This window comes from Mustela nigripes, chromosome X, assembly GCF_022355385.1.
Source record: "Mustela nigripes isolate SB6536 chromosome X, MUSNIG.SB6536, whole genome shotgun sequence".
NCBI lineage: Eukaryota > Metazoa > Chordata > Mammalia > Carnivora > Mustelidae > Mustela > Mustela nigripes.
Genome location: NC_081575.1, coordinates 82,745,873 through 82,767,797, shown reverse-complemented (window position 1 = coordinate 82,767,797; position 21,925 = coordinate 82,745,873). Strand labels below are relative to the sequence as shown.

Below are 21,925 nucleotides of genomic sequence, written 5' to 3'. Positions count from 1 at the left end.
GCCTGGGAGCTGGGGCTACTCTCCTGGTTCGGGAGCCTGTTTTGTGAGCAGCAAAGCAAGGGCTGCCGTGGGGTCCTCTTACTTGAGCTGGGGGTGCGGGGGTCCCCCGGCAGTGGCGGGTGGTGGCACGTCCTGGCTGGGTTTCTGGGCCAGCTGTGGCTTGGAGGGTCGTCCAGCAGGGCCCGGGCCACTGGGCCGAGGCTGCTGCGTGGTGGGTGGCCCAGTGCGGGGCATGGGACCCGCCTGGCTGGCCTGGCGTGTGGGGCCGGCAGGGCCCGGGGGTTTCTGGGGTGGGCCCTGGCGCTGCTGACCGCTCGGAGGGGCCCCTGAGGCCTTTGGTGGAGCCTGACCAGAGACGGATGTCTGACGGGTAGCCTGTGGGGGTCCCGCCTGGCGCTGGGGAGATGGGGAAGCAGGGGGGCGGGCTGCTGGAGGTGCCCCAGGGCCTCCTGCCACCGGCCGGGATTGGCGGCCTTGGCCCTGGGTCAGCGGTGGGGTCTGGGACACAGGCTGCTGGGGTGCTGATGTGGGACTTGGTAGGCGCTGGGGCAGGGGACTGCCAGCTGGGGGTCCAAGGCCTGAAAGGTGCTGCTGGCCCTGTGGGGGTGGGCGCTGCTGCAACGGGGGTCCCTGGCGTTGTGGGCCTGGACCCAGCTGTGGAGGGCCACCTGAGGGACAGAAAAAGTACACACGTGAGAGGCGTGGCGGGGGGGGGTGGTTGCCAGTCCCGTAGGGGTCCCGGAAGCTGGTCCCTCACTTACCCTGTGGTGGAGGTCGTTGCTGAGCCGGAGGCCCCGAGGGCTGCTGGGAGGTCTGGCGGCCCAAGGGCAGGGCCCCTGGGGACGGAGTCTGTGGCAGAGGAGCAGAGCAGGAGAGGTTCAAAATAGTTACCGGCCAGCCTGAGCCTCAGCCAATCAAAATGACACGGGCTCCCCCTGTGCTGGGTGTTGTCGAGTCTGTGGCTGAGCTGAGGGGATGTGGGGCTGTGTGTGTTTGGCGGGGGGCTAGTTCCCAGGGGGTGGCTGTGAGGCACTCGGGGGCGGGTGGGGGGGAGCAGGATAGCAGCTGTTTTATCATGTTTTTTTTAAAACCACTGGTCATTGCCGCCACACATGGGTCATGGCTGTGCCCTCTGCCTGCTACTGATTAGCTCTGTGGTGGTGTGACCGGGGCTGGCTGGCCCGCCACCAGCCTCCTCGGGCCAGCCTGGCCTTCTCCCAGCACTGGGGGCCTGACCTGGCTGTGGGACCCCCGGCCAGGGGAGGCATCCCGCTGCCGCTGCCTGGGCAGGGCCTGGGCCATCTTGTTGACCACAAGCTCAACGATGAGCTGCTTGTCTTCATCTTGGTGGTCCCCGATGAGCGGCATGGAGGAGCCCACCACCTGGGGAAGGAAATGGGGTCCAGTGAGGAGAGAGGCGGCAGGTCCCTGGGAGGGGGACAGTGACAAAGCGCCTTCTGTTTTGAAAGGCATGGGCTGCTGCCAAGGAAGCAGATTCAGGCTGAGAGGCATCAGTTTCGCAGTGTAAGGAAGGCCTGTTGTTCACAAGGTAACTTACAGCTCAGGAAGGGGCGTGGGGGACCTACAGCGTAGAGTAGAGTTCCACAATCAGGCCTGTGGAGTGTGGGACCAAATCTGCACCTCCCCCTACGTTTGGGGATGACCCTGCAAGCTAAGGGTTGGGTTTTACATTTTTTAATTGTTGGGGAGGAAAAAACCACAAGAAGATTCCATGCCCCGTGAAAATATATGAAGTTTAAATTTCTATGTCCATACAGTTTTAGGGGAACACAGCCGTGCCTTTTTTTTTTTTCTTTCTTACTTTCTTTTAACATATTGACTTCAGCTGCTTTTGCAGAGCAGCTGCAACAGAGACCATACAGCCCACAAAGCCTGAAATGTGCGCTCTCTGGCCCTTGACAGAAAACCTTTACCAACTCCTGCTTTACAGTGTGCTTGGTGCTTGTTCGTTCGCGAAGAACTCTGTGGCTTATATGGTGCTTTACAGTTTACAATGCCGCTATCCTTTTCAAGGGACTAGGGGATACATGGTGTGTTTAGACTTTGGAAAGTGCTTTGCAAGGGCACCACTGTTTACAAAATGCCTTACCACGGATAAAGTGCTACCTACCGTTTACCAAGCTCTCCACTTTTCAAGGCGCTTTAGAGTTTATAAATGGCTTTACTGTTTCCCAGAGGCACAGCTGTCTATAAAGAACTCTGGAATGTTGAAGTGCTTTGCTCCGATAACAGGGACCTCCCTCCCAGTTTACAGAGCTCCTTTTTTTTTTTTTTTAAATAGTTTTATAAGGCACTTTGCTGTTCCCGTGGCATTTCCTGCTTTATAAGGTGTTTTACAGTTTGCAGAGGGCTTTAGTAGCCCCCGGCTGGGCCATGGAGAGCTGCAGGGTTCATGCGCCCGCCGCTCCCTCCTTACTCCCACCACTTTCTGGGTGCTCCCACCTCAATGATGTGATCCCTTCCGTCCTTGCCGTGCAGTGCTTCCACTGCGCAGATGTCCAGTCCCCCAAAAATCTCTGAGCATGTATCCACCCACAGCTTGTACCTGCCGAGATGGGGAGCAAGGCAGCCTGTCAGCGCCTGGCTTGGGGCGCGCCACGCTTACCCCCCTCCCCCAACCTGCCCGCCAGCCAGGCCTGGGCCACCCCTACCTGTCAGACATGGCAATCTGCTCGAGCATTGCGGAGCCAGTGTTGGTCTTCCAGTTTCCTGACACTGACGTCCTCCTGGGGTGGGGGGCAAGAGGAGAGAGGACAGAAGCTTAGGGGAGCCTGGGCTGCCCAGGGCAGGGGACCCTGACCCCGGCCCTGGTCTCTTCACTCACATGTAGGCTTTGTAGTTCTGCCCGATCTTCTGGACACGCACATCATATTTGGCATCAATGAAGGGCTCGGCGGTGGCGTACGTCTTGGTCAGCGCTACAACACTCGCAATGTCCTGGAAGTCGTGCTGGTTGTCCACCTTGACCTGTGGGGGCAGGGTGGGGATCAGGGCCTGCTGAGGTCAGGGCAGCCGTGGGCCTGGGGAGGCCTCTGGGTGGGGGCATGCACGCCGACGGCCCGGGAAGCTGAGTAGAGTTTTCACATGGACGCAACAGACACACAGGTGGGGAGATGCGACTTGAAACATACTGAAAACGATTGAATTGTCCACTTCAAGTGGGTAAGTGTTATGGGCAGTGACTTTTATATCAGTAAAGCTGTGTATGGAGTACCCAGACCCAAAGTCAGTGGTCCACACAACAGGAAAGCACGCAGAAGCACAGACACGAACATACACATCCCAAGTCTGTTTCCTACATACACAGCGCCAGGGTCAGGGGGATGGAAAGCATACAGGACCTTGAAACCCTTGAACTTGAAAGATCACATGCTGTATGTTCAACCCAGAGGCATGCATACACAGAGGCACGAAGCAGGATGCACGAACAAAAGAACAGGACACACAGAACTGGCCGAATGTCTGACAGAGACTGGGCCACCATAATCTAAGAATGCAAGGGAAACAATACACATTGATAAAGATGCCCCAGGACACACAAGCATACAGAATGACTGCGGTGCATTGACTATGCAATATACATGTACACATATATGCACAATGCCAGGAGTGTGCACCATACACACACACACACACACACACACACACACCCGTCTGGGGACTCACCTTGCCCATCCCGGAGTGTGCGTGCCCCATCTTCACCACCACAGGGTACGTCGTGCTGCTGAGCTGGTTGGGGAGGGGAGGGCAGAGCATGGTCAGGGCTGGGGGTCTGATCGCCAGGGGGATGGCACTGAGAGAAGCCCATTTAGCGGGAGCCACATCAGGAGCCACTTCCCAGAAGAGGCGAGTCAGAGACAGACAGCAGCAAGGGTGTCACACAGCGTCTCTGAGCCCAGAATCGAACTCTGAGCTCTGCCTGCCCATCCCTCCCTCCACTACCCCCAAGTGCCAGACATTCCGCCTCTGCTTTCCCGGGCAGAGGCATGGGATAGGGGTGGGGGACTTTTCCGGAAAAGGGAAAGTTTGTTTTGACAGTGAATGGATAATAGAGAAGTGAGTGTGTACTTGTGCGTGCACGGGGGTGTGGTGGTGAGCACACAGTAACCAGACCCCTCAGCCAGGCCTCGTGTGAGCATCAGTCATACACAGACGCAACCTACAGACCTGCACACAAACCCTCAGAACTCAGACCTACACAACCAAACCCAGAGATTCCCACACATGTCAACACTAGCAAGATGGAAAGACCCAGAACCAATACAGGCTCTGGGCACACTCTGCTCTCTGGCTACAGATATCCACATAGTCGTTCAGCCAGCCGGGTGCTCGCACTTTGGGGCAGGCACTCCCGGCCAGCCTCCTTGCCCAGCAGCAGACACACACACACACACACACACACACACACACATGCGTGCAGCCCCTTTCCTCTCACCCAAACCTACCAGACAGAAGGATACACAACATGGAGGATTACCCACGCAATACAGAGACGACCCTCAGAATGCACCAGAGACACACACAACTGACAGGCACACATGACACAACCGGGCACAGACTCAACACTCACAGACACACACGCAACACTCCCAGGCATCTGCACAAAGAACAGAACCCATGCCTCCTATAGAGATACCCACCTTTCTAGGTAGTCACATAACCACCCACACCACGCCACCCGGGGAGCAAAACGTACATCTAGGGACACACACACACACACACAAAACATGCCTTGCCATCTATACAAACGGAAATACACACACACACACACGCATTTGAGTGTGGGGGTACCCCGAGTGCCCTGCGACCCTGGCTGGGGAGAGGGGCCGGGGCCGGGCGCCCCCAACTCGGGGGCCCTGCACCACCGCCCCCTCGCCCTCTCGCCCCCAGAAATGGCTTTCCCGGAGGGGCTGCTGGGGGCGGCGGCAGCGGTTCCCAGTTCCCGACAGGCACAGGAAGCCCGCAGGCTCAGGATGACCGATTGACCTTCAGGCCTCACCCTCTCTCCCCGCACCCCCACCTTCCTCATTTCCCAAATGACTGGCGTCATGACGGGACCCTGAGAGGCACGGTGTTGGGACAGGGGTTACGGGGATCCTCTAGTTAGCATTCCAGTGTGACAATGCAGAGGCGGCGCTTGACGCAAGGCTCCAGCGCACACGCAGCTCGGAGCCGAACACCACGTCCACAATTACACGTGCAACCTCGCCCCGCTCTGCAGAGGCTGACGGGCAACTCCCTGAAGTGACATGGAGCACGCCTGCACCACGCAGAGGGGCACACGCCACCTAAAGGCACACACGCAGTTCTTGGAGGCAGAGACACAGGAGAGCTGCGCATTAGTGCACACGCACCCCCCGCACCCCACCGCCAATCCCCCAGGTTTCTAGGCCCCTCTTTTCATAAACATTCCCTGTTTGCGCTGGACCTGAGCCTGAACACAGCCCTGGGTGTCGGGTGTCGGTGCGCGATTGTGCTGGCCCCTGTGTGCAGGAGGGCAGGGAGCTTTGCTCTCTAGGATTCCCCCGGAGAGCCCTGCGTTTTGACTCTCGGCCTCTCCTCCTCCTCAGGCCACATGGCACCCCCAGGCAGGTCGCTGAACCTTCCCTGGGCCTCAGTTTCCTGATCTGTACAAGGGGTACCACGGAGGCCCAAAGCACTTGGCATGCTGTGGGCAATGATGGGGCGTCTGCTCCGCACACCCGGCCGGCCCCACGGTCCTTCTTCACCACCCATCGGGCTCCCCCCGGGGACCACACACCTGGATACCCCTCCTTGACAGCACCGCCCCCCCCCCCCCCCCCCCCCCCCGGTTTCAAAGCCCGCACTACAAACCAGAAGCCCAGAACCCCTCACGTGTAGACATGCAGCCCGACTTGGGGCTGACTCAGGCTGGGGAGTCAGAGCCGGCCTTGGGAAGCAGCGTCCGTGAGGGGCTTTCCCTTCCTGCGCAGCTCCCTCCGGCCAAGCGCTGACTTACTCAGCCCCTGCCTCATTCACTCTCCCTCCCCACTTTCACAACCGGCTTCCCCAAATTCCTGGTTTACTTCCCTTCCCCCCATCAGGGTCATTTCTTCATCCTCATTCCTTGCTTGGTGGCTCTTGACCCCTTGGTGTGTCGCATTTTCCTCATCTGCCTAGGGAGAGACGCAAGTCTGCGCCTACCAGGGAAGTTGGGAGGAAGAGATTAGTTATTTCAGGAAAAGTGCTTAGCGCGCTATCTTGCGCACAGGAAGCCTCCTCCATCCTCAAAAAGCTCGGGGCGCCGTTATCAGCACGGGTTGGGGTGGTGGGTGGGGAGGGGCAGCCAACATTGATTAACAAGGAAGCAGCTGGGATCAAAGCACTCACCGAGATTTTACAGCTGGGTTTAATACCCATAACAGCTGGAGGTGGTGGTGCTGGCGGAGCTTACCTCCCTGAGTTCCGCAAGCTTCAGGAGCAAGGGGGCAATGAAGACCAAATGGGAGAATTTATACAAAGAATATAGGGCACAGCGCTCAGTAAGTGTTCAGTAAGTGGCTGCCGGCATCGCTCCCATCACTATTATTACTGGTCTGCCTTCCCTGACTAACAAAGGACGTTAATGAGCCCTTAGAGCCCTTTCCCAGGACCCCAGTGAAGATTCAGGCAGCATCTGGAAGCTGGTGGGCAGGGATTGCCTCACCACCACCCCCCTCCAGAGGTGTGGGAGGGTTGGTGGGGAAGGGGCAGGGCAGGATGGGAGCGGATCTGTTTTCTCCTGACTCACTGCCCTCTTTCCCCACCAGTGAACTACCCCCCCCCCCCCCCAGCCCCCAATGCTCACTAATTCACTGGCACATTCCCCACTTGCCAGGGCTGTGCCACGCCTCAGTGAGAGCCTAGCACCGGTTAGCCTGGGTTCAAATCCCAGCCGTGTCCTGTGATCCTGGGAAAGTTCTCCAATCCCTCTATGCTCCTATTTCCTCATCTGTAAAATGGGAATAACACCAGTACCCATCTCAGAGGTTTTACTGTGAGCTTTCAGTGAGAAAAGTTATGCGGAGTGCCTGGTACACAATTGGTGCTCTATAAATGATCTATGATCATTTGTCTTTGTGTTTGTTTGTTTGCTTTTCTTAAAGATTTTATTTTAAGTAATCTCCACACCCAATGTGGGGCTGGAACTCACAACCCTGAGATCAATAGTCAGCTCCACGGACTGAGCCAGCCAGGAGCCCCTTCCTGTGTTTTTTTGAGGGGTTAAGATCCAGGCTCTGGCTTCAGGCCACCTGAGTTCAAATCCCAGTTCTGCTACTTACTAGCGGTGATCTTGGCTAAGTCACTTAACCCCTCCATACCTCAGTTGTCCTACCTTGTATTCCTCTTCCACTTGATGAGGGAGCACGAGGCTGGCTGAAGACAAAGCAAAAGCTGGCGCCTTGCATGACCCTCACGCCCCTCTCCGTCCGCTCCCCCCACCTGCCTTATCTCTCTTCCCTGCTTCTACTCCATTTGTTTCCTCTCTGCCTTGCTTGCCCTTCACCAGACTGTCAGATCTCCCAGGAGAGGGATTTCGGCTGTGCTAGGCACACAGTAGGCGCACAAGCAATGTTTATTAAAGGGATGAACTCACTGGGGCTTCAGCCATGGGGAGCTGGGCGAGGGACTGGGTAGACTTTGGAGAGAGTTTGGAGAATTTAGGGAATTGCCTTGGGAGGGGGGCTAGTTCTGCCTCTAAGCCCTGCATAGAGGCTGCCTGGAAGGATGGTGACTGATGTGGAGATGGGGGTGGGTGGCCAGGGCGAGGCCCAGAGGGAGGGAGAGGAGGAGGGTGCATCTCCTTTTCGGCCCGCCCCTTGGCCTCCACCGAGGGTGGGCGGATGAGTAATGCATCCAGGAAGCCTGGAGGCCTGTGGTTTCCGCACCACTCCCACCCCCGCCCCTCGCGTGGACATTTATCCCCTGCTGCTCAGGCCCTGCCGCCATCGCCGCAGACCCAGCACCCCTGAGAGATACACCAGAGGTAGGCTGGGGCCCTGGGCAGCCCCGCGGGGCCTGGAGCCAGGCTGGAGCTTTCATGCCAGACCCCTGGCCGCTCAGCCTGGCCGGTGGCGGGCTCTGGGATCCTGGGCTGGTCAATGGGAGGAGGGCGGGAGGGTGCTGGACCGGCTCCCCCCCCCCCCACCATCCCCACGCTCCAAACTCCTTGGAATCCCGACATCTACCCCGGACTCCTCTGAACCCATGAACCCCTAATATCACAGCTGCCTTCCAGGCCACCAGCTCCCCTAAATTCTGCTCCCCCAACCCTCCAGACTCCTAAGTCCCCAACTCCTCAACGTTCTCTGCTCCCAAATCCTTCAGGCACCCTGCCCCCTTAAGTCCCCAAACTTCCTGAACCCCCAATGTCCTCCCCATTCCTGAGCTTCTCTCCATTCCTCCAATCTTAATATGCACAACCCTGAAACCCCAAACTCCTCCAGCTCCCCAAACCCCAAATTCCTCACCCCAGCTTCTCGACCTTCCAACTTTCCAGCGTCCCTAAATCCTGTAACCCCTCTGCCCCCTTATTCTTTAAATCCTACAATCTCCTGCCCTCCCCACTCACCCAGTCCCTGAAATCGCTCAAATACCTCAACTCCCAGACTCTCCCAACCCCCAGCCCTCTCAGCTCCTCTGGGCTCCCAACTCCCAAATCCCCAACTTCCTTAAAATCTCCACACACCTCCAACCCCTCAAGCCCAGAGTGCAGTGGCTTAGTTGCCTTCCAAGCTGGCAGTGGGAGTCGGAGGGGGTGCTGCACACATTGGCAGAGGACCACTGACCACTCCTCCCCAACCCGCAGCAACCACCTGCAGCACCCACCATGGCACCCTTGGCACCCCTGGCCTCCTGCATCCTGTTATTGCTGTGGCTGACAGCCCCCAGCAGGGCCTGTACCTGTGCCCCACCGCACCCGCAGACAGCCTTCTGCAACTCCCAGATCGGTGAGTGCACCCCACTCTGCCCCCCACACTCCGTGCTTTGGTTTCCCCTCAGTCCCGCAAGGTTCACAATGGCTCCTACCTTTAGAGCAATCCCACTCAGCCCTGCACTGACTGATTTAGACACCCTGGCATCCCCAGGCTTCCTTGATTTCTCCAGGCCCAGTCCCACCCCAGGGCCTTTGCACTGGCGGCTTCCTCTTCCTGGGACACTGTTTTGCGAAGGTCTTGGGGTGGGGCGGCCCCAGATGTCAGATGGTCTTCCTCGACTACTCTGTTCGAAATTTTAACCCCCATCCCCTAGTACTCCTCATCCCAGCTCTAAAATTCCCCAACACACTGAATACCTCCCATACGCTTATTTATTTCACTTGTGTTCAGTCTCTTCCTGGCTAGAATGTGAGCTTCACAAGGGAGCGGGGCTTCTGTGGTTTCTGTTCACTGTGGTGTTCCTAACACCCATAGCAGTGCCTGGCACACGGTGTGCTCTGAAATATCTGTGGTGCGAATGAACACACGACGAGTATATGAGAAAGGCTTAAAGCAGCTCCTGGCAAAGAGTAGTCACTCAATATAGAGATTAATCGATTACCCAGGGTGTACATCAGTTGGCGTGCCAGCTGGTGTTCCAGCGATCCCTACTGAAGTCTGGGCTTCGCGAATGTTAGGACTGTGATTATTTTACTTTATTGGCTCAGGCAGTCCATTTGACTCGTCTTCCCCTCGCTCCCTCCTGCAGTCATCAGGGCCAAGTTCGTGGGGACCGCAGAAGTCAACCAGACCGACTTAAACCGGCGTTACGAGATCAAGATGACCAAGGTATCCCTCCCGCCCTTTCCCCAGCACTTCCTAACACCTTCCCGTCAAAGTCAAAGCCCAGGAAGTTAGCTGTGATGTCAGGATGCTAGAGAGGACTTCAGGGAAGAGCGTGGAGTGGGAGGGCTGTCAGTAAGACAGACTCTTGTTGACAGATTTTCAAAGGGTTCAGCGCCTTGGGGAATGCCTCTGACATCCGGTTCGTCGACACCCCCGCCCTGGAGAGCGTCTGCGGATACTTCCACAAGTCCCAGAACCGCAGCGAGGAGTTTCTCATCGCCGGTGAGGCCCCGCCCCCTCGCCCGGTGCCAGGCCAGCCGGTCCCTCCGACGCTGCCCCGCAGCCAGGACCAGGCGAGGCTCCGAGGGGCTGGTCCCAGTTGAAATGGGGATCGCCCCGATCTCAGCCTATTAGAAAAGCCGGGGCTTTGCCCCCGCCGGGGTCTGTGCTCCAGGGACGCCAATCAGGTGCCGTCCTGCCCACCGCCCCCCCAGCCCAGCCAATCAGCTGCTGCCTATTGCCCCCCCTCAACACCCCAGGAAACCTGCAGAATGGACACCTGCAGATCAACACCTGCAGTTTCGTGGCTCCTTGGAACGGACTGAGTAGCTCACAGCGTCGGGGCTTCACCAAGACCTATGCCGCCGGCTGCGAGGAGTGCACGGTGAGTAGCCTGGGCCCTGCTCCCCGCCTGGAAAGCGACCCTCGGGGCTCTTCCTCTAAACCGTGGCTTGTTTCTTGCTCCCTCTGGCTATTCCTTGTCCGTATGGCTGCTCCCCAAACCCTAGGGCTGCCCCTGATCTCTCTTGTTATTCCCCCGAACCTGACACTGTTCCCTTAAAATTCTGGTTGTTCTTAGCTGTGTCTGATTCCTGAGGACTCTGCTGTTCCCCTGACTGTCGAGCTACTGCTTTTCCCTCTTAATCCCCCTTGTGACTATTTTCTAGTCCCCCTGTCTATTCCTGATCCCCCCACCCCCACCCCGGGATTGTTTCTTGGTTCTCTAGAATGTTCTCCAAGTTCCCAAAGTGCTGATCCCCCAACCCACTGACTCTTTCCCCAGCACCTCCGATTCTTGCTCTGACTGCCTCACACACAGGGGTGTGTTTTACGTTGCCCTTCTGACTGTCCAAGGCTTTCTCCCTATGGCCCTGAACGTCCTCTGATCCCAGTGGCTGTGTCTGAGCCCCATGGCTCTTTCCTATTCCCAAGTCCCCACCCCCCATCCCTGAGCCAGCTGCTCCCTATCCTTCGGGATAGTTCCCTTGGAAGCCTGCCTGACCGCCCCCCACACATAACTGTTCCCCAACCAGTATTCCAGGAAACTGATCACAGTTGGCTGGATTACTGTGGCCAAGCCCAGTGACTGTTCCTCCAGCAGGAGGGGCTGTTCTCTAGTCTCTCCCCAGGTGGGGCAACACCAGGTCTCCCTAGCAGCTCAGTGTTGAAAACTGAGGAGGGGAAGATTCTGCTGTGTAGGGGAGGTAGAGGCAGGGGGAGAAGTCCTGAGACACGCCTCCCTTCCCTCCACTAGGTGTTCCCCTGCTCATCCCTCCCCTGCAAGCTGCAGAGTGACACTCATTGCTTGTGGACCGACCAGTTCCTCTCCGGCTCGGACAAGGGTTTCCAGAGCCGCCAGCTTGCCTGCCTGCCCAGAGAGCCTGGGCTCTGCACCTGGCAGTCCCTGCGGTCTCGGGTGGCCTAGATCCCACCCCCGGCGGAAGCCGGAGCCTGCACAGTGTTCACCCCACTTCCCACTCCTGTCTGTCTTCATCCCACAAGACAATGAAATAAAGAACTACCATCCAGCAGGTAGTGTCCCCGTGTCATGTCTGGGAACAAATCCATGTCGCTGATGACCTGGTGGCAGCATCAGGGGACCGAGGCTGAGGGGGGCGAGGGATGGGAAATCTGCATTTCGCCTAAAATTTCAGGTATTGGGAGTCATTCTCCACGTCGGCATCGGCATCGGCACCCGCGATCGGCCACACCAGCAATGGCCATTTCACCTGCGTTACCCACCACAACGTACCAGATAATCTCGCTTTCCCTGATACTTAAGAACAGCTTACCAGGCTAATTTCTGATCCTGTTTGCACCGGGCCCTCTAGAAAATTATCCCACTACTGACAAATCACTACCTCCCTGGCAGACCCCTCCTCCATTCACAAGCCCCTCTCCAGTCGCCAAGCTCATCAACAAATGTCTGACTGATCAGCAAACAGCTCTCTTCCCCTGGGCACTGTCCTAATGTCATCCAGGAGGAAGCCCTGTTCCCTCCACATCTGTGGTACTGCCATCCCCACCCTTGGGTTTCCTACTGTGAGTCTTCCCTAAGTGAAAGGGGAAAGCTGGGGGGGGGGGTCGCTCAGAGCGCCCCAGTGTCCCATCTCACCACGTGACCCAGCCAGGGCCTCTGGAAGAAGGGGCAGTCAGGGCTCCCCACCTGTGGCCTGCGGGAGAGTGGCCATTTGAGGAATAGGAGGGAGGAGGAGAAGTTGTGATCTGGAAATCCCCAACCTCTGCCCTTTATCCCCTTCCCCTACTTCTCCCTAACTCCCCCCCTTTTAATATTTATTTATTTATTTATTTGGGAGAGGGAGAGAGAGCAGGAGCAGGGAGGAAGGAGCATAGGGAGAGGGAGAAGCAGACTTCCCGCTCAGCAGGGAGCCCGAGGCGGGGCTTGATCCCAGGACCCCAGGATCATCACCTGAGCCTAAGGCAGGCACTTATCGACTGAGCCACCCAGGAGCCCCTCCCCTAATTCCTTTGACTACCACTGAAGGCACTACAGCAGTGAAGTGCAGGTAGGGTTCAAAATCAAGACCAGCCAGGTATGTCAGCCTACACTGCCCATGTATCTCCCATACAGACGTTGCCTTATCCAAACTGGGGCCTCTAGACCCAAGCCTCACCTTTCTGGCTCATCTTCCCCCATAAATCCTGAGTGACAGATGCTCCAAACATTCCCTTCCGCAGGCCTTCTTGTTCCCCAGCACGGCCCTTCCCAGTCTCTGGCTTCTGTCCCTTATGCCCCAAAGATCCTGATTCAAGTGAGCTCCTGGGACCCAGAACCTCAGACTGGTGCACACTTGAGCATCACCCTTGATCCGAACCTGCTTGCAAAAAGGCTCCAGTGCACCTTCTTAGGTGAAGGAAAGGAGGCCCCCTCCAATGCCCTCCCATCGGACTGCCCACCGCTCCTAACAAGAAGCCAGATCTCCTCCAGGGAGTTCTGGGGTCAGCAAGCTGGCCCCCTGGATCCTCTATGGCTCTCTGCTCTTGCACTCCTGGGAGATGCCCCCAGGGTCCAACATCCGTCCTAAATCAGGATGGGTAGATTTTGAGCTCTCTGCACCTGATTCTCTGCCCACTCCGGGGACAACCACTGCACCGAAAATTTCTGTGTCAACATTGAGACCTCAGTTATGCCTTGGCAGGCTCTGAACCCCGTCCACTGGAAGGGGCAAATGGCTCCTTGGCTGATGCGTGTGACGGTAAGGACCCTTGGTGCCCTCATTGCTATGGGCTCAGCTGCTCCCAACAGTTCACCAAACCCTAGTAGCAGCTCCCTGCATTCTTCCACTGTTGTTCCCTGGTCCCAGGGCCCAGTCTCCGAGCCCTTGGCTGGGCTGGAATCTGTGGGAGGAAGGTGAGGTAGGACGAGGCAGCGGAAAAGGCCAGAGCCGAGCGTGGAGGCCGGTCTCCTGCCGCCTTGCCCGCCAGCAGGTGGTGCCCTGGTTCCAGACGGCAGGGCTTCAAGGCCGGCCGACCAGCAGGCCCTGTGGAGGCCAAAACAACATCCTAGGCCACCTCCCCAAGCAGGAGCCCCTGGCAGGATTTCTATGGTCCTGGGGTCCCTACATTCTCCCCATAGCTCTTCTGAGCTTCTCCAGTAAAGTGAGTCACACGCCCCCACCCCCAGCATTCCATGTGTCTGGGTGTGAATCTCTGCTCGGAACAGACAGACGGATGGCTGAGAGGAAGCACGTGGGGATGACAGCCCTGTGAGGTGTGCAGGATGGAGTTGGGGGGGGGCGGTCCCAGCTTAACAGGTGGCCGGGGGGGCTGGCCCTCATCTGAACTTCATCTGAGCCTCAATAATTCTCCCTAAAAAAATAGGCCTCAAGGTGCCTACTTAGAATCCTTCTTTTTAAAAAAAAAAGATTTTATTTACTTGACAGACAGAGATCACAAGTAGGCAGAGAGGCAGAGAGAGAGGAGGAAGCAGGCTCCCTGCTGAGCAGAGAGCCCGATGTGGGGCTCGATCCCAGGACCCTGGGATCATGACCTGAGCCGAAAGCAGAGGCTTTAACCCACTGAGCCACCCAGGCACCCCATGAATCCTTCTGAGGTCCATGCTATGGTTGGAGGATGGTTAATGCGTGCGTTCGTCCCATGGGTATTTTTTTTCAGGTCAAAACACAAAACGCTCATAAATAACAACTTCATGGGTAATATCATTAACAGTGACTTTGTTTCTAGACAGGTGACGTGTAGTGAATAAGAACATGAACATGAAGGCTGGAGCCAGGCCATTTGCATCCCAGTCCTGCCCTTTCCCTATACAAGCCCTATGTCCTTGGGGAAATCACATGATCTCTTTGTGTCTCAGTTTCCACATCTGTAAAATGGGGATAGAAAGAATGCCTAACTCGCAGGGACAGTGTTTGCAATAAATGAGGTCATACGTAGCACTTACAAGTATTAGTTATCATTAGTAGTAGCTGTATGCCGAATATAATTTCACATATAACAACAGTAGTGATCATTCTTATCAGTAACTATTATTTACAGTATTGTAAATAATGTATAATATCAGTAGTAATAATTTAATGCACTCGGAAAACCTTAGTTTAACTTGAGATCCTGGTAACCTCCCCAGAGATGTTATAGATGTTTAATATGCTCGTTTGGGATGTTTTTTCTTATTCCTCTGAAGCTTGTACATTTTTTCCCAGTGAGCAAGTCTCCCCGACCGAAAAACACCAACATTTTCAAAGCCTTCTAAGGAACCGCCCCCAAGTCAGTGATAATGTTCCCTGCTATCAAGTCCTCACTGTGGTGACGAAATCACCGCACATACAAATCTCTTCTGTTGCCAAGACCACAGGTGACCAGTTTCTAAGTACTTGCTAAATCTTTTCTTGGAAAAGTTCTCTCTTCTCACTCTACAAATCCCCTCTTTCACAACTAGCCCCATAACAAATATCTCTGTTGAGCTACTGCCTTATTCATAAATACCCTACTGACATCTCCCCATTGGTGACCCCCCACTGACAAATCTCCCCATTTATAAATACCTGGCAGCAATCTATCACCCACTGAGGGATCCCAGGGACAAATATCTCTCTTCATAATTACCCATCATCTGAATATCCCCTACTGACCACCCAGTTCACAAATCTATTTGCAAATGGTATATTCTCAATTTATGACATAATTCTCATGGACAATCTTTTTTTTTTTTAAAGGATTTTATTTTGAGATGCCTGGGTGACTCAGTCAGTTAATCAACTGCTTCTGGTTCAGGTCATGATCCCAGGGTCCTGGGATCAAGCCCCAGGTCAGGCTCCCTGCTTCTCCCTCTGCCCCTCCCCCTCCGCTCCTGCTCAGGCACTCTCTGTCCCTCTCTCAAAAATAAATTAAAAAAATCTTTTTTAAAAACAGATTTTATTTTAAGAAATCTCTACACCCAACCTGGAGCTCAAACTTAGAACCCTGAGATCAAAAGTCACATGCTTTGTCTACTGAACCCAGCCAGTCACCATCCCCCACTGACAAGCTTTATCGACAAATCACCCTATTCCTGTATCTCTACCCACTGACATATCTCCTCATTCAGACAGGCCCATAAAAATGCTCCCATTGATAAACCCCTTGTCAAATCTTCCCATTCAGAAATACCCATTGATTAGCCTGCTTGAAAATCTTTCCATTCATTGAGCCCCATATAGCCCCCTATTGATCGACCCTCATTGAAATTTCCCCATTCTTAGATACCTCCAGTTGGAAAAATGTCCTTGCTGGAACAGCTCCCAATGTATTACCATATATGTTGAAATATCTCTCCCCAGCCCACCAATGACAGATGAAGAGGTATATTTCTTTTCTTTTTTGGGGGGGATTTAAAAAAAAATTTTAAGATTTTATTTATTTATTTGACAGACAGAGATCACAAGTAGGCAGAGAGGCAGGCAGAGAGAGAGAGAGAGAGAGAGAGAGAGAGGAGGAAGCAGGCTCCCTGCTGAGCAGAGAGCCTGATGCGGGGCTCGATCCCAGGACCCTGGGATCATGACCTGAGCCTAAAGCAGAGGCTTTAACCCACTGAGTCACCCGGGCGCCCCTAAAAAAAATTTTTTTAAGTAATTTCTACATCCAACCTGGGGCTTGAACTCAGAACCCTGAGATCAAGAGCCTCATGCTCCACTGACTGTGCTGACAGAGCCAGCCAGGCGTTCTACATGAAGAAGCAGATTTCTATAATAAGACCAGCCCTTTCTTTTCCTCAGTAATGATGGACACCTAGGTCTCACCATCCAGCCCTGGACGCCTCCTCTATGGCAGTAGTGAAAACCCCAAAACCAACTCTTATCACACCGGAAAGCTTGCTCCAAAGGAAACAATTAGGACACAGGTTGTCTTTCAGTGTGGGAATGAAGGTGGAGATTTTTGAAAAAAAAAAAAAAAAAAAAAAAAAAGATAAGTTGAAAGTCTCTTTAAGAGGCCACTGGAACCTCAAATAGACTGCCCAACTCCTGATTCCCCACTCCACTAGAAGGCTGGAGGTACGCTTCCTTGAAAGAAGAAAAGAGAGCTTATGTGTGCAGGGATACCCACGCCACACCTTCCTCTTGTTGACTATTTTTTTTTACAAAGTTTTTTTTTTTTTTAATTTATTTGACACATAGAGATCACAAGTAAGCAGAGAGGCAGGCGGGGGGTGGGGAGGGAGAGAAGCAGGCTCCCTGCTGAGCAGAGAGCCCAGTGTGGGGCTGGATCCCATGACCCTGGGATCATGACCTGAGCCAAAGGCAGGGGCTTTAACCCATTGAGCCACCCAGGTGCCCCTCTTGTTGACTATTTATCTACCCCTGAACTTGGGTCTCTTGCTGAACCTTTGAGGAGAGCTATAGCTCTGATGGATGGAGGTGGGGATGCTGGCCAGAGGCCCAGACTCTGTGTCTTCCCTCACCTCACCATGGGGCCTCCCCCTGGCCCCAGGACCCTGAAAAGCAGTAGTGTTAGAGAGGTGCTCCCTGAATCTTCTCCTGCTTAGGGGTGAGCTGGGCCAGAGAAAGACCATTTCTCAGCTCTAACCCCTACCCATGTCTCTCAAGCACCTGCCATGAGTCCCACCTTCCTGCTGGTTCCTGCTTTGCTCCTGGCTCTGTCCATGACCACCCTTGGGCAAGCCTTTGGATGCTACCATCCACACACCCATACTATTTATCATAACCCAGACATGGATAAGTCTGGCCAGACCTTGGAGAGGCCTCCAACACAGGGGCTCATGGTGAGGTTCCAGAAGGGGAGGTAAAGTCCCCTGAGGTGAGAGAACCTGGAGGGGAGGTGCTCTGCAAACTTTTTTTCAGGAGTTTTAGGGATGGTGGAAATCTTGCCTCAACCCAAAAGGGTTCCCTGACACATTTCTCTCATTCCTAGTTCTCATGGCTTGATTCCGGGGGCTAGTCCTCCTCATGCGGGACCATCATGTGGGAGACTTTGCCAACCTCTTCCTCACACCTGTCTCCCCACCAAAATATAAGTCCCTGACCCTGCACTGGCAGAGGAAATGGGTGAGTCTCTGAGACCAAAAAGCTACTGATGTAATACTAAGACCTCAGTCCCTCACCCCATAAATGCTCCTCAGGGTACCTCTCCCTTTCCTTCCTTGTTTCACAAACAATCAAGGTTCCTAAAGGGGCACCTCTGGTTCACAAGTGTACCCAAATATAAAGAGCAATGTGGTTCATTTTATTTACATGCTCATGAAGAACAGCTGAGACACCCATGAGAAGAGTCTCTACCCTGCATGGACTCCTCATCCTCAGGCTTCTCCCCATCTCAGTCCTGGAACTCCGTACCCCCTGCCCAGGATATTTTTCCCACAAGTGCCCCCCCAGGATACTGTGCCCCCAGTTTAGACTAATCCCAGCAAATTCTATCCCAATACCATAGTGTTCTGAGCTTTTGGGATTGACCACTAGCGGATCACATTCCTAGCCAAGGGACTTCTGGTCACACCTTACTGACCTCCGGGAGTCAGGGATGGCATTTGTCCTCTCTAGGCTCTGCAAGAGATGGGAACTTGCACTTCCGGAAATGAGTGCTGTATCCTCGGAAGGGGCTTTGAGAGGAGCCTGTCAGGGAGGCTTCCTCAGTATCTACAGGGAAGGGTGCCCCAGGGTGGGCGGTTGGGTGTTGAGTGTGTCTCTCAGGTGTGCGTGGCCACAGTGCCACTCTTCCCTGTTCTTTCTGCTCCCCGCTCCCTCCCTGCATCCCCTGCCCCTTCACCCTGTTCCCCGTGTCCCCTGCCCCCTGCTTCTCCTCCATGTCCCCTCTCCCTGCTCCTGCTCCTGCTCCTGCTCCCTCTCCTAGCTCTCTTCTTCCCACCCTGCTCCTCCCTGCTTCCCCACCATGAGCTACTCCCTTTCCCTCTTCCCTGGCCCCTCTGCCCATCCTTTGTGCACACCACCCTGCTCTCCTTGGAGCAAAAAGCTATGAGAAGTGTGAGGAGGGGTGCTCTGCCCAACCACTTCTACATGCCTTCCTGCCAGCAGCGCCCCCCCCCCCAACAAAGCCACATCCGTAAGTCCCAACCTTGCACAGTGTCTGTGGAGGGACACCTGCTTATCTGAGCATGGGCAAGAACATGAAGCCATGAGGAGAGCCTGGGTGGCTCAGTCGTTATGCTTAAGCAGCTGCCTTCGGCTCAGGTTACAATCCAAGATCCCAGGGTCCTTGGATGGAGACCCTCATCGGGCTCCCTGCTCAGCGGGGAGTCTGCTTTTCCCTCTCCCTCTGCCCCTCCCCCCTGCTTGTGCTCTCTCTTGCGCCCTCTCTCAAATAAATAAAACCTTAAAAAAAAAAAGAGCATGAAGCCACGAACTTGGCTGCCTTCCCTGATGACCCAGTATCTGCTCTTGAACCCTCAGGTACAACAGCCTTCTGCCTGGAGCCCGGCCTTCTACTCAGCCACAGCAAGTAAGGGACTCTCCACCTTTCTCACTTGCAAGACTCCTCAAGCCCACCAACTTCCCACTACTGGCCCCTCAAGCCTCCCACAGACCATCGCCTTCTACCTGTTCTAGGGATCTATCTGATGACATCATATTTCTTTGTCTGGACACAAACAACAGGAATGCGTTCACTTTGCGACAATGTAAGAAGCTGCACACTTGGGACGGGGTCCTCTCTCCTGGACTTGTCATATCTCCGTAAGATTGGGCCCTCCAAAGAAAACTCCCCATCCTCTTGATGCGTCTCCCACGTGCCTTCCTTCACTGCCTTACTTACTCCTGCCCTCTCTTTTTTCACACAATCCTTACATGCCTGACTGTTGACTCACACTCCCAAGCACCCATCTCCTTCCCCACAGCACGAAATCCATGAATCCTGGGCCTAGAGAAGGGACTGGATCTTGACAAGCCTTGGGATCAGATTCCACCTGTTCTCCTGGGAACCCTCCATACATACTCACTGAGCCATATATCACCTGGAGTGTAGGAAGCAAGGGAGGGGAAGCAACCCTGATGATTCCTGGTGCCCTGCAGCCTGGACGGGAGTAGATGGGGTATTGAGTCAGAGTCTCCATAGGTACCTCCCACCACGTGATGGAGGTTGGGCAACCTTCCCACCAGAGCTTCAAAAGTATGGGGTGGGGAAGACAGCTTCCACAAATCCAGGCCTACCTTATGCCCCTCCATGCTGCACACTGAGATGGGGGACAAAAGAGGAAATGTGAGTGGCAAGCTAGCCTGCAGGAAGTCCCATGCCCATGTGATCCAGCCGCCATCATCCATCGCCCGCCATTAGCTCTGTCTTCTTCCCGGCCTCTTCGGTCCTGTTCTTCCTGCCTATGTATAGCTACAGAACAGCCAGGAGGTGGGACTGCCCTACTAGGTATCAGTAGTCAATGAGAAAATATAGTCATTAAGCTAGGGTTGCCCCAGGACAGGTGTAAAGAAAGTGACCAATGGACTGGATCAGAGTCCAGAACTGGCCCCCATTAACACATGAGATTTGGGTACACGGTGGAGGTGGCATACCAGATCTGTGGGGGAGGAAAGGAAAGATATGAAAGTGGATCTCAACCTACTTCATCCTGTATAGGAAAATCAATTCTAAAGAACATGCGTAATAAAGACATTTGTGAGAGTGCTACTTCTTCGCTATGTGAAGAACAGTGTTACATAAGTGAATGGACATTTCGACCATCCTGTAATGCATGTAGAGAAGTGCTCAAGAACACATGTAATAGAGATGTCCATAACAGCGTTAAAAAAAAGGGGAAAAAATCATTTCAGACAAAGGATTTAAATGTCAAAAACAAAGCTTGCCACTTTTATCATCCACTAGATTCCCATGTGTACATGGATCTATATCTGGACTTTAATTTTTCTTTTAGTCTGCCAGACTGCCCATTCATGTGTCAGCATCATATTGTTTAAATTAGAAAACCTTCATAGAATGTTTGCTGGCAGAGGCATTAGACTCCCTCAAGGCTGTTAGGGCTAATACCCCCCACCCCCATTATTGCTTTTCTTTTTTTTTTTAATGGATATTCTTTCATGTTTGCATTTTCATGTGAAGTTCACTATCAACTTTTATCAGTTGCAGATAAAAGCTTATAGGTATGTTTCTGGGGATCACATTGCATTTATAAATGAAGACTTGAGAAGGGAAACTGACATCTTTATGATACTAATTCATCCTATCCAAGAACAAGGAATGTCTTTGTTTTTGTGTGAGTCTACCTTTGTGTCTTTCAGGAAGTGTTTTAAATTTTTCTTCATATAAGTTTGCATTACTCCTTGTTGACTTTATCATGACAGATCTTATCCTTTTTTGTTATCATAAATAGCGTTTTCCCTTATATTATATATCTGGTTCTTTGTGTGTGTGAAAACTAATTTCTATATATTGATTTTATATTCTACTGTATTACTGAATTCTTTATTGCTTGAATTAACTTTATTATTGGTTCTCCTGGAAATTTCCAGGTATACTATTGGTATTGTCTTAAACAGAGATATTTTTAGGGACCTTGGGTGGCTCAGTCAGTTAAGTGACTGCCTTCAGCTCAAGTCATTATCCTGGAGTCCCAGGATCTGAGTCCTGCAACAGTCTCCCTGCTCAGTGGGGAGTCTGCTTCTCCCTCTGACCCTCCCCTTTAGTGCTCTCTCTCTCACACACTCTCTCTCAAATAAATAAACAAAATCTTTAAAAAATAGAGATATTTTTATATCTTCTTTACCCATTCTTACATCTATAATTATTTTTCTTAGTCTAACTGCATTGGTCTAATACCTTTAAGTACAACTTTGAAAAGGAGTGCAGACAGAGGGCATTGCCTTGTTTCTTTTTTTTTTTTTTTAAAGATTTTATTTATTTATTTGACAGACAGAGATCACAAGTAGGAAGAGAGTCAGGTGGGGGGGGAAGCAGGCTCCCCGCCAAGCAGAAAGCCTGATGCGGGGCTCGATCCCAGGACCCCAGGACCATGACCTGAGCTGAAGGCAGAGGCCCAACCCACTGAGCCACCCAGGCACCCCATTGACTTGTTTCTGAACTTGGTGGAAATGCCTTCCATGTTGTCTCATTAGGATAACTTTAGGATTGACGTATACAAATTTTATCATGTTAAGAAGTTATCAGTTGATTTCTATTTTTGAATGATCATATCAGAATTCTGCCAAAGTCTTTTAAAATAGCTATGGAAACATCATATGGTTTTCTCTTTAGATCTATTAATAAATTGTATGATATTAACACATTACTTATAAAGAACCATCCTTGCATTCCCAGAAGGAAACTCACTTACTGGGTCATGCTACATTATTTTCTTAATGTACTTTTGAATTAATTTGCTGAAATTTCAGTTAGGATTATTGCACTGTTATTAACAAGTGAAAATA

General features: G+C 53.3%; 2 protein-coding genes across 3 annotated transcripts in view; one reads left to right on the top strand and one right to left on the bottom strand.

The window, feature by feature from the left end:
- The window catches only part of SYN1 (synapsin I), a 46,619-nt gene that overhangs the window by 1,916 nt on the left and 22,778 nt on the right, over nt 1-21,925 (bottom strand). For both annotated transcript variants that reach the window (XM_059385699.1, XM_059385700.1), the window contains exons 6-12: nt 3,688-3,750; nt 2,846-2,988; nt 2,673-2,747; nt 2,464-2,566; nt 1,237-1,383; nt 762-849; nt 83-668 (exon numbers count right to left, since the gene is read on the bottom strand). In XM_059385699.1, the coding sequence (XP_059241682.1) occupies nt 83-668; nt 762-849; nt 1,237-1,383; nt 2,464-2,566; nt 2,673-2,747; nt 2,846-2,988; nt 3,688-3,750 (1,205 nt within the window). The remainder of the gene's footprint in view (nt 1-82; nt 669-761; nt 850-1,236; nt 1,384-2,463; nt 2,567-2,672; nt 2,748-2,845; nt 2,989-3,687; nt 3,751-21,925) is intronic.
- Nucleotides 7,898-11,596, top strand: TIMP1 (TIMP metallopeptidase inhibitor 1). The gene is made up of 6 exons (XM_059386239.1): nt 7,898-8,008; nt 8,831-8,972; nt 9,709-9,788; nt 9,941-10,067; nt 10,325-10,449; nt 11,320-11,596. Exons 2-6 carry the CDS (start codon nt 8,852-8,854, stop codon nt 11,488-11,490), a joined length of 624 nt encoding a protein of 207 aa, XP_059242222.1. The 5' UTR covers nt 7,898-8,008; nt 8,831-8,851; the 3' UTR covers nt 11,491-11,596.

What these genes read in the sequence shown, in the direction of transcription:
- TIMP1 (XM_059386239.1), top strand. Translation starts at nt 8,852, where the DNA reads ATGGCACCCTTGGCACCCCTGGCCTCCTGCATCCTGTTATTGCTGTGG. An exon ending in ACGAGATCAAGATGACCAAG is followed by an intron (nt 9,789 to 9,940) that starts GTATCCCTCCCG and finishes TCTTGTTGACAG; the next exon opens with ATTTTCAAAGGGTTCAGCGC. An exon ending in CCGGCTGCGAGGAGTGCACG is followed by an intron (nt 10,450 to 11,319) that starts GTGAGTAGCCTG and finishes TCCCTCCACTAG; the next exon opens with GTGTTCCCCTGCTCATCCCT.